We start from the raw sequence: 12,304 nt of genomic DNA, 5'->3' as shown, positions 1-12,304 counted from the left end.
ACCCAGAGAAATCAAGGACATTCTCTTAAAGGACAGAACAGGCCGGCGACTTGCCTTCTCTTCGAGAGAAACAGGCGTGTCGGCAGACAGGGATGTCTCCTGCGCCTCCAGCTGCTTGCGCCTTGAAGCGACCCAGGCCTCGGCCTCGGCGGCATCCCGACGGAACTGGGCCAGCAGGAGTCCCTCGGCGAGCTTCTGACGCTTGGCTGCGCTGAGCTGCTTCACGTGGGCACGCCTGCATTGACGTCCATTGAAAGTGAACTTACTGACCTCCAAAAAGTAATACAAGGACGTACAAGGAACTTTTGGAGTTGCAGCCTGAGGCTAGTAGTAGGTCTAATGCTCATACATGTACTGATCTTTTGTATGGAGTTGCAGCCAGAGGCTAGTAGTAAGCCGAATGCTCATACAAGTTTTGTTTAAGTCTGTTACTAGACAACAAAGTTGGGGTATGTTCTCACCTACTGCAATGAACAAAACCATATGATATTGTTTCTTACATCTTCCTTTTTGTCGCTTCTTTTTACGTGTTTTCAATGTTTACGTGTTTACATGTGCCCAGGAATATTGAAGTGGCGGAGGGTCATTAGCAGCAATACGGTGTTTCCTTATTAGCTGCTATATAAACAAAGTAAGAGATTATCCTTAGAACTATGATTGGAATTTTTACTCGATATATGGAAGCAAGATTAGTGCGACTGATGCATCAGTAATGTTAGTGCAAAGGTTATTGCAGTTTCATTTATTATCTACATGCCTGTTTAGGAAATTTGGAATACACTCCAGACTAATATTACGTAAAAGTATTGTGTTATGCAATCCACAAAGGCATGCATACTGTCTGGAAAGTATTGTTCTTAAGTTTAATACGATGTAAAGTTGCTAGCACGGTCCGCTATATAAATTTTTCACTGTGAAATGCTATGCTTTCATTTTTTTGCTGCAGTGTTGCTCGTTATATTTAGCCCGGTCAGCTATGAACTCGGATACGTTAACACAATGTTCTAAGCATTTCATACCAATTCGTTTGTCAACTTGCTAATCTGCATGTTCGCTCGTGAACGCCATTGCAATAACGTGCAGCACTGGCATTACAGTGGCCAAAGGACAGCAGGTCACTGACCTGGCCGCAACTTCCTCCATCCTCTTGCGAATGGTTCCACTCTCGAAGTGGTTCTGCTGAACGAGTTTGGCTCCACATTGTTCCAATGTCTGAAGCTGAGTGGGCAAAGACGAGACAGAAATGATAAAAAATTGCGCATTCATCACAAAAAAGAGAGAGAGAGAGAGAGAGAGAAAAGGACAGAAAAAGAAACGAACAAATAGAATCAGAAAAAGTATAACAAAACAGATTTGTGGGCTAGTTGGTATTGCATGTTAAATTTTTAGCGCAAAGAAATGCACGACATGAGAGAAGGCACACAGGACACAGTGCATGCGTTTCTTTGCGCTAAAAATTTAACAGAAGAAGTACATGTGTTCTGACAGAGGCTGATGAAGCTCTTTAGTTAAACATATGTCGCCAGATGGCAAATGATATCCAAACTTGGTAACTTTGATTTACTATTCGTAGCCGCCTGTAGCAGCTATTCGTCAGAGTAAACGACACGTTGCCTAAATGAGCATTTCAACTGTTTCTCAAGCAATCACAGGTTTGCAACCACTACGGCCATGCACATAAAATCTTTTTTATTAGTTTCGGACTGCACCAGTTCGAGCTTATGACACCGGGAATAAGCTAGAATGTGCAACAAAGGAGTTCCTTCTCAGTGTTAAAAACCGCATCAGATATCACATTCAACATCAGAAATCTCAGTGGACAGGCATGAGTCAACACATTTGCCATAAATTTACGAATGAGTCATTCCAAATAAGTGCCCAAGCGGGGAGATCAATTTCTTTGAAATCTCTATAAACTCACTAGTTTTCTTATCTGGTCAATGTTCGTGTTCTTGTGCAACTCTGACTTCTCAAGATCTGCTTCGACACCACTTATTCACACTAATTCAATCAACGAAGCAGCAGGGGACAAAGTGTCCACACCATTTCCTTTCATGTTGTTGTTTGTGCTGCGCTGCCATTATAATATGATAAAATGAAAGAGTCAGCATTACCTTTTCATCTTGGGTGGCCATGAGTTTTTCGAATGCCTCGTGTTTCTTCACGTTGGCGTCGACCTCCTCGACGGTTGTTCCGACCTCGGTGCCCGACAAGTAAACCTGCGTGGCATTTAGTTTCATCAGAAAACTTGCAAACCTTCTAATTATTACAATGACAAGGAATTTCAAATCTGCATGGAACATATCGCTGGTAAAGAGTTGATCTAACCACATGTTCTAGTGTCCTGAATTACTATTCTGTCGTGCTTCTTTCTTACATTCTTATACTGTACATTTCTTTAAGGTTTATGAACTCAGCATTTTGTGTCGTCATTTCGCAAACACACATGACTTTCCAGATATTGTTCACATAGCTTCATTACTTGCTACCAGTTTATATCAATTCTATGTTTGCTATGAAATCTTTATTCGGCTGTCTATCTTACAAGTTCACTAAGTACCAGGCAAATTTTAGCATGATCCAAGACTCTGTAAACTGTCGCATTTAATACAAAAAAAAAGTCCTGTCGGCTATGGTGACAAGTTTTGACAAGCCTCCAAGGATTGCCACCATAGCACAAAAAGACTTTGGCAAAGCTTTAAAACAAAGAAGTCTTCAGGTCTACTGCTATGTTTTCACAATACAATGTGAGGCAGCATCAGTGCAGCTTAAAAAAGGGCTTTGACAAAATTGCTAGCAAGAAATTTTCTACCAAAAAAACATGAAGACGAGCTTGCAGAAAACACGAGCTGACCTCTTGCTGGGCGCTGAGGGTGTCGAGCTGCTTGGCGTCCCGAAGGAAGAAGTGAAGGTCTAGCAGCTGGTCCAGGTAGACCTTCTTGTGCTGCCAGGCCAGGTGCAGGTCGTCACGTGCCTGCAGCAGCTGCGACAGACGCTCCTGGATCTGCACAAGGTAAGCCATTTATCGTCACCTTCGTTAACGTCACCTTTCATGTCCCATTGCACGACAAAAGCCACTCCAAGCAACTGCCAATAATCCTGATCTTTTGTTAGCTGACTCACCCTCTATGCTTGCAAGTTTCCTAATCTCATCACGCCATCTGGTCCTCCGCCCATCCACAGCAGTAGCTTGTTTGTTTAGTTAGTGACATTGCATGGCTCAAGGGGCATGATAAGGCATGACACGATGATGCAAGAAGAGACTATACTAGTGATTGTCTGATACAACGTCTGAACCAACACGGCTGTTTGGGCATGTTGGTGTGGCATGACTGAAGCCTTTAGCGCACAAAAGGACGAGAAATAGAGATGAAACACACCAGCACTTGTTGTATGCTAAAAGCTTTAATCGTGATTGATGGGGTTTATAATGTCTCAAAGCAACACATGAGAGACGCCATGTCAGGGGGTTCAAGATTATCTTTTTAACAGCAGGGGTCCTTCAATGTCCACACGAGGCATGGTGAACGAGTGTTTTTATTTTCCACCCCCAAAAGAATGCAGCCACCGTGGTAGGGAATCAAGCAAGCAGAACGGCACCACAGCCGGCGAGACAACACAGGAAAAGACAGGTGCATTGTTGCGAGTCAACACCATCAGCATTTGTCTCTTGTTGAACTGTGCTTTGTTGCACTGTTCAGTCACATGACGCTTTGCTCACAAGCAACTCCCACCGTGCAAAACACCTGACAAAGAACTGCTCTATACATCTTTGCCAGCAAGTCTGTCGAACCAAAGAGCTTTGCCAGGCTTTTTTAGCTTCTGCGTCAAAGTTATCTTTCTATTTCTTGTTTCCTTTTCAGAACGCACACAAAAGAGAGGGGACACCTGCCTCCGCCGTTGCATAGTGTTGTTCGTCCATCATCATCTTGCCAAACTTGAGCACGTCGCTGAAGCTCTCCTCGCGGGCTTCGATCTCAGCCATGACCTGATCGTGCTCCGACTTGAGCGTCTGGGCACCGGTTGCACTGCGCACGGTCTCCTTGGCGGCGAGCTCCGAGCACAGGCCGCGTGCCCACGTCTCCAGGTCCCGAACCTGCAGGAATTGCGATAGGAACCAACACGATTTGTAATCAAAGAATCAACAGAAGCAATGAAAGGAGTGGCCCAATTCACAACAAGCTGCAGATGGCCAGGCAATCGTCTTAAAAGGATAATTTCACTGTTTGATACAAGGGCGAGAGTTTCGGGTATAACGTTTGTGGTAATGCTAACATGAGATATCTTTTCTTTAAAGCAGTCAAAGCCAAGCTTAAACAGACAATTCTGAAGTCAGAAATACATGCTTCATCAATTTCGGAGGTGTTCTGTCTGCTCCCTTTTCCTAGCTCTGGCAACCTTCTAGCCAAATACCCTGCATCAATAGGGTTTTGCTCTATGTACAGCCAAACATCAATACAATGATGTCACATCCAACTCAAAACTGCCTTCGTCATATCCAATATTTAATATAAGCACATACTCGGTGCATACTGGTATTGGAGACACAAATTTTACAGTTGAAACAAAATGAAACCTTTCTTCCTCTCTTTATAGTTACAAAAGAGAGCGGATACAAGGAAAAAAGCTGCACGTAGCAGCAGTTGCATTGTCATATCTAATAATACATTGTAGTTGTGTTTGTTATACAAAGGCTTGACTTACGTAGTATGGTTCAACTTACGCGGCAGAGTTCTCAATACAGAGTAAGGCACACTTACGTCTCAAAATTACGGCAGAACAAAAAGCACTAGATTCAACGCAAATCTATCTGCCAGCTGGCCATGCGATGCACAGCAAGGTTCGTTCCCTACCATGGAGAGGAATTTCTGCAGCTGCAGAGATTCTTTGAGCTGGTCCTTGCGCTGCGCCACCTTCTCCTGCAGCGCCGCCCACTGGTCCACCACCAGCTGCTGCTGCTCCGCAATGTGCTCTGCGTTGCCTCCGGGGTAGGCTGCCTGTAGACGCACGCTGTCGTCCACCAACACCTGCAGTAGCACATGACGTACAGGTCAAAGGTCAAGCGGACTGCGCTCGTACCGTCTGTGCTAGCAGCCTTCAGAAAAGGCAGTCACTGCTCTTTGGTCACATTTTAACCCGCGGTTACTCCCTGTGATCACCCCCAGGGCTAATGACAGGCTAATGAAAGGTTGTGTGAAGGCTAGCTGGTTGTTTTTTTTATCATGTGGAGATGGCTTGTAGTAATACGCAATGCGACTACCGCGGCTGGGAATCGAACCCATGACCTCACGCTCTGCAGCAGAAAAGCTTAGGCTGTGTTCCAATACTCGGTGTAGATGACAGAGTACACGGCTAATCGGACAATGGCCATCTTAAGTCCTGTTTCAATTCTGACGAAGCCGTGAAAGGAGACCACTTCACGAAGACAGCATCAAAGTAAAAAATAATGCGCACTTTTTCCTGTCCAAACAAGATGACGGCTGAGCAGGAAGCTTGGAAACTCAATGGCAAGGTCATCTTCTCCCAGAACAACGAAGCCGCACTTTCTCACCCGCTTAATGTAAGCTAACACTGTGTTTTTCATACATTTGCTCATGCAAAGCTATGATATGTGCTTTTCCTTGTCAGCGCGAAGGGGTATCACATCGCAGTGATGTCTTCTCATGGTTCCAGGCATGTTCTATTACTTGGACTGCAAGCTGTGTTATTAGCCGTCTCTGTAGACTCCCCGATGCTAGCCAGGATTGGAACACACCCATAATCAGTGACGCACCACAGCAACTCAGTATAGCAGATAATGATCGATTACCATGCCACTCAGTTCTGTACTATACTGGTGTTTAATAACATAGTTTCACTAATATTAAATCACATTGTCTAACCTGTAGTTGTGCTTCAAGGGCAACCAGGTCATTTTCGAAGCCTTCCTGCCTCCTAACAAGGCTCTGGGTCGCTTGCAGGTCTTTCCCGAGCTCTTCCGGAATAGCCGTGTACTTCTCCTGAATTCGGCTCAGCGCATCGGCGACGTCTCGGTTGAAGCGGTGGATTTCGCCAGCCGCCTGGAGCTTCTGCTCACGAGCTTGCATAGCTTCGCTCAAGGCTTGCATCAGGTAGCTGCATAAAACAAAAGTTGAGCATCAGTGACGGGACGCTGCAAGCTAAAACCACGGCTCGTTCCAATGGCTACCAAACTTAGTTTTTCCGGTTAGCAAGTAAAGCTCCTGAATGACTTCTGTATGACCAGAAAAAAAAAATGAGGGCTCTGATAATTATCGGGAGAATAGCAACCACTGAATGAGTATCAATAAAACTGTCAGACAAGACACGTCCAGCTACAATGACATACCGTATTTATTCGCGTGTAACCCACACCAAAATGTGAAAAAACGCGTTTAAAAAGTGGGGGTGCGGGTTATCTGCGAATTTTTTCCTTGGGAGGGGGGGGGGGGGGGTCGGCTTCACCGCAATGTGCGGCGGCCTCCCCGTGTAGTCCGCCATCCCCATCGTCATCGACGCTTGTCAAGCCGATGAAGGGCCAACGAAAGGCCAGCATTGTTGAGCCTCGCGTTAGGCGCTGTTTAGTGTACTTACCCCAGTTTGCACTGTTTGCCTAATTTGTTTTGGCATCATGAGTGCGACTCGACGGCAGTGTTTCACAGCGAAAGAGAAGCTAAAGATTATAGCCGCTGCCGAAGAAATCGGCAACAGAGCTGCTGCAAGACAGCATGACGTCGACGAGTCGTGCATTCGCGACTGGAGGAAGAAAAAAGAGAGTCTCGAAGCAACGAACCGGAACAGGCGAGCGTTTCGGGGTCCGAAGACTGGCGCGTACCCCCACCTCGAGACGCAGCTTGCGAAGTTCATTGAGGAGCAGAGAAGTCGTGGCCACGCTGTTTCGACTGAGATGGCGCAAATGGAAGCCCTGAAGTTGGCCCGGGAATTGAACATTCCACGTGAGTTTCGTGCAAGCCGTGGATGGCTTCAGCGCTTCATGCGAAGACATGGATTTTCTATGCGGCGGCGAACAACCATGTGCCAGCGGCTTCCTGAAGCATACGAGGAAAAGTTGTTGAACTTTCAACGATATGTGATCGCACTTCGGAAGGAGCACAGCTATTTGCTGTCTCAGGTGGGAAATGCTGATCAAACACCTGTGTACTTTGAGATGCCGATGGACACGACCATGGAAAAAAAGGGCTCCAAATCAGTCAGCGTGCTGACCGGCGGAAATGCCAAGCTGCGCTGCACAGTCATGCTATGCGCTTTGGCTGACGGCACGAAACTGCGCCCGTATGTGATTTTCAAACGCAAGACGCTACCTAGCATTCCACTGCCCCCAGGAATCGTTGTGCGTGCGGAAGAAAATTCGTGGATGAACAGTGGCCTAGTCGGTGACTGGCTTCGAGTAATCTGGGAGCGAAGACCAGGTGCCTTGCTGGCACGCCGGTCGATGCTTGTACTAGATTCCTTCAGAGGCCACTGCACTGATGCGGTGAAGGCTCGCCTTGCCGAGACCAGCACCGACCTCGTCATAATACCTGGCGGCATGACGTCCATGCTACAGCCACTCGACGTGTGCCTGAACAAGCCGTTCAAGGCACACGTGAAGCGGCTGTATGCCCAGTGGATGGCCGACGGCATTTACGCCCTCACACCGACGGGACGCGTGCGAAGGCCTGAGATTCCATTGCTGTGCCAGTGGATCGTGGATGCGTGGAAAGCGATACCGGCCGATTTGGTGCGCAAAAGCTTTAAAAAATGTGCGATCAGTAATAGTCTGGATGGTTCCGAGGACGACTACGTCTTTGAGAGTGGCGATGAAGCCTCGGATGGCAGTAGTGAGAGCGGCGACGATTAAGAATCGGATAACCAGTGACGTGGTGGCGGTCGTTTGAATAAATGTTCTGAAAACGAAATGATCACTGAGTGTGAGTTGCATCTTTCTAGCGCTCATTTTTTTTTTTTTCAGGTAAACGTGCGGGTTATACGCGAGTTTTTTTTTTTTTTTTCCGCCGAGTTCAAAGTTAGGGGTGCGGGTTATACGCAGGGGCGGGTTATACGCGGGTAAATACGGTACTATCACAATACCTAAACCTAGTATTCAAATCAACCAACAGAGCTCTTATGTTCCTGGAAGATTATATTAAAAAAAGTGGGGGGAGGTGGGGGTGATAACGAGTAAGAAAACGAGAACCACTCAGTAACATTGATTAGGCTTGCGGACAAGATTCAGTAAAGTACAATGAAATACCATCATAATGGCTAGCAAACCTAGTTCTTTAGTTTAACAAAGAAAGCTCTTGAAGAATCTTTGTAGGGTTAGAATTTTAAAAAAAAGAGAGAGAGAGATGGCTGCAATAGCAAATAAGAAAATAGAGAAATGGCAACTTTTTTTTTTACTTAATTACAGAATACTGTTGGATCACTTCACGGACACAGCAGTGGAAGTCAAAGCATGGTTCTGTGAGTGACACCATCATTTATTCTGCACAATAGAAAAAGGTTAATCCTCTGACACAGAAGTGGCTAAAAATTTTAATAGGTGCAATGGAACAGTTCATTTATGGCAATTCTGTTCATAATAGTTAACACTAAATATGATAAGAAGACTTGTTTTAATTGATGCACCCTTACACTGGCCATTTTTGATGTCTTGTTCACTTGAAGAAAAAGAAAGAAGAAAGAAAGAAATTGGTCAGAAACATTTCATGCAAACATAACAAAGTTTGCGAGTTTCCCGTGATGCAAAAAAAAAAAAAAATGCTTTGGCTCAGAGAAATGCCTGTGCTAATCACGGCATGTTAAAGTATCAAACGTAATAAAGAAATCTAGAAAAAAAACGGCACGTAAGTAAAAGAAACTCACTCGAGGTGCTCCAAGCACTTTTCGATCTCTCCAGAGCGGGCTACGTCGGCTGCAATCAGGCGCTGACCAAGGTCGATGCACTGGTCGAGCCTGTCCTTCCCGGTGTCCACGACAAGCTTCAGGTCTTCGAACTTGGCTTGCAGAAGCTGCACCATGAAAGGAAGAAATTTTAAAAAAGAAGAAGATGCTTACACCTCATACAAGCTGTGACATACACAATAACTGGTGACAACTTATACGGTGCTCAAGTGGAACTTAAGGAAACTTGGGGAAGGCTGCTCAAAGGAATGATTAAAGTGCCATACAAAACAACTGTAGCTAAGCTGATGACGGTGAAAATAATGGCATAAGTTAACAACCAGAATCCAAACCAAATTTTATTATCCGCTATATGCTGTTATTGGACCACAATTACATGCGTTACAAGTTATTACATATCAATACCGTTAAGTTACATTCAGTTACAGGCTGTTATTACTAATGACAGCCTGTAACTGAAAGCAGCAAATGAATGTAACTATAACAGCATGAAGTCGTTTGTGACGTTGCATTAAATTATGACATCTAATAGTACTCAAGTCAACCCGTCAAAAGGCAAAGTTGTCATTAAGGTGATCAAGCACTTACTAAGTTAACAACACTGCAACTAACTGAACCTAAGGCAACTGAACGAGGATCCTGGACTGTTAAGCTGTCCCAAGAAGTGTCTGTCACCCCTGTTCTCAAACGGAGTGTACCACAGACAATGTAGACAGGTTATGTGCTGCCTATACGTTATGTGCTTCTGCAGAGAGAATGCTAGTAGAGCAAATACCAGGAGGTGTTCGTAGTCCTTTCCGTAGTCCTCCGAGAGGGCGGCCTGGGTCTGCTCGTTGATCCAGTCCTGGAGGTCATCGCTCTCCCTGAAGAACTCGTGCGTGTGCTTGGCCTCCATGAGCTTCTGTCGCCGCACGGTCGACAGCTTCTGCAGGTTCTTGATCTCCTGGTTCACCGTTTGCTGTGAAAATTTGGGAACATTAAAGGTGTGAGGGCGTCCCTGGTTTCATGGTTCATATTCTTGGTATTGACAGCTCGTAATGCATGAACGCGTGAATGCAGTTCCCAGTGACAGCGGCTCATGCTTCAACATAGGATGTAATCTAAATTAGGCAAAGTGCTCCTATGAGGTTTCAGACTTGAGCTCATTAACAGCGTACGAAACGAGGAAACCACAGCCTGCAGAGTCAACGCTTCAACAAGAGGACTTGTGTGACAAGAGGGCAAGATGATGACAAATTGTATCTGTCTTTGAACTGATGAAGATAAGACACTGTAGGAATGCTTGAGGTGAATTGAGTCCCACATGTTTAGTAAGCCTCTGTTTGAGCTGAACAGACAACTAGCCAGTACATCGCTGCTGCTGCTGCCGAGATGCCCAGATTTTTTTTTGCATGCCACTGTGTCCTGAGCGTGCGAAGTATGCGGAGGCGCAATTTCCTCGTCCTCAACCTCGCAGCAACGTCTTGCCATAACACGTTCCCTTGTCGAAAGGTTGGCTCCAGGCTAGGGCTTCGCTTGTTTCGTACATTGTTCGTCAACACAGGATCTAAGAGACGCAGCAGTTGTTGAACCTGGAGAGTGTGTCCAGATAAATAAAGTTGTAAAACCATTTTTAACCGTGCTAACCTCGGCAGGCAGGTAGTCTTGCCCCAGGTTGACAGTGGCTACCATTGCCAGGAATGAGATCTATGCCGTTGGGTGAATGATTTTCCCGCTGTAGTATTTCAGGCAAACGTGACACTAGCAAGTTAATGCTAACTAAAACAGTCTTTCATTTTAAATTTTACCACTTCGTGCAAATTTAGGCACAATTTCTTCTTGTACTGTTAGTTCAAAGCTCACGTCTTTGGCAAGTGGAGTGGTAGTAGAGCAAAGTCTCGCTCGTAAGTTTTCAATGAAGCGTTCAGATTAACACTTCCAAATTAATGTTTCATTTGTATTTGATAGTACATAACAGCAGAACGTTGGTAATATGTTTTCCTGCCTATAGTCTCACTGAAATTTGGTCTTCACAATACTGACAGCATGTTTCCAGCACGTTTGCTTAGTACGTTTTGCCCCCTGTTTTGGTCTGTAATGGTGCGGTTCATGAAAAATGTACTGCATGCAAAAGCTGCATCTTCAGCTTTCCCACCAATTCGTTGTAGGTTGTACTTTCATATTACAAAGATCTATTTGAATCCATTGCCTTATCAGAAAATTGAATTACTTCAAATCATATGCGCAAAATAAACAAGACATGCTTCACAGAAACATGCAAGTCTTGAAGTGGTAACGGCGATGGAATAAGGGAAGCCTCAGTCTGGAGAGCCTATGTTTTGACAAAGGAGCCTGCCTTTGTCAGTGCTTACTCATGTTATAAGCAGTTTCGCTTTTCTCTGAACCAAGGCTAGAAGAAGCCACAACATCATGTGCAGCATCATGTAAAAAAAGTCAACAAATTTATTAATTGATACTGCAGTCCTGTTTCCAGGACCTTAGCAGGGTGGATACAGAGTGAAATGGAAAAATCTAAGTATAAAATACAGCAGAACATAACATAGGTCACTCGCTACGTGCAAAGGCAAGCAGTTGTGAGAGCAGTTGTGAACAAATGCGCGAGAGAACTAAATGAATACGCTATCTGTAGGCCTGTCAGGAACAACAAGCTGGTGCCTAGGTAGGCAGAGCTGTCTAAAGAAAAAAAAGGAAGAAAAAGAAATGTACCATCTGGTTGGCAATTATCTTGGAGTCGGGATGGTTCTGGTCAATCATAGCCTGGCCCTGGTGGGTCATCTCCACCACAAGGCCGGAATAGGTGTCAATCTCAAGTTCCAGGGCCTGGAACACAATTTTTAAAGACGGTCAGCCATGTTTGAAGTCAGACTGTACGCAAGTAAGAAAGAATGTAATTTCAAAACAAGACGAACTGCTACTCAACTTCAAATAAAGTCAAAAGTGAACAAAATAAATGGTCTTTTTAAGTGCCTTTTCTTTCCCGTCTTGTCACACACTGGTAATCATTACTAACCAACCTGAGATTCCTATAACCAAATTTATTGTTAAGTGATTAATAATGAACTTAGCTATGACTTGAAGGCTACAGCACACTAGTAGACAAATACAAAGGCTTGTGTGCTGTTGTCTACAAGTCATGGATAACTAACTAGCCCAATTTATTATGCTGCTGGTTTAACAACTCGGGTTTACCAAGCATGCAAAGAAATAAACTGTGACTGCTTGAATAGCTAATTGATATGTTAAAATTTTCTAGCAGTGTCAATACTATACACAACCTATTTCTCCCAGCAAACATCTCTTTCATTTCCTTCTTGAATGCAAAGCATTTCTTTGCCTAGTCCAAGTCAAGGTGAGAGCAAGGTCATACGCAAGGACACACCAATTTTGTCTCCAAAAAATG

At 44.8% G+C, this 12,304-nt stretch overlaps 1 protein-coding gene across 4 annotated transcripts in view; it reads right to left on the bottom strand.

The window, feature by feature from the left end:
- kst (spectrin beta chain, non-erythrocytic 5 kst) overlaps positions 1-12,304 on the bottom strand; it is a 223,525-nt gene that overhangs the window by 42,206 nt on the left and 169,015 nt on the right. For all 4 annotated transcript variants that reach the window (XM_075699633.1, XM_075699636.1, XM_075699634.1 and 1 more), the window contains exons 38-47: positions 11,611-11,724; positions 9,680-9,862; positions 8,866-9,011; positions 5,883-6,114; positions 4,854-5,027; positions 3,893-4,096; positions 2,855-3,004; positions 2,115-2,219; positions 1,124-1,218; positions 55-235 (exon numbers count right to left, since the gene is read on the bottom strand). In XM_075699633.1, the coding sequence (XP_075555748.1) occupies positions 55-235; positions 1,124-1,218; positions 2,115-2,219; positions 2,855-3,004; positions 3,893-4,096; positions 4,854-5,027; positions 5,883-6,114; positions 8,866-9,011; positions 9,680-9,862; positions 11,611-11,724 (1,584 nt within the window). The remainder of the gene's footprint in view (positions 1-54; positions 236-1,123; positions 1,219-2,114; positions 2,220-2,854; positions 3,005-3,892; positions 4,097-4,853; positions 5,028-5,882; positions 6,115-8,865; positions 9,012-9,679; positions 9,863-11,610; positions 11,725-12,304) is intronic.

Source organism: Dermacentor variabilis, chromosome 7 (genome assembly GCF_050947875.1).
Source record: "Dermacentor variabilis isolate Ectoservices chromosome 7, ASM5094787v1, whole genome shotgun sequence".
Lineage (NCBI taxonomy): Eukaryota > Metazoa > Arthropoda > Arachnida > Ixodida > Ixodidae > Dermacentor > Dermacentor variabilis.
Note: the sequence above shows the minus strand (reverse complement) of the source record. Positions and strands in the feature narration are given on the sequence as shown.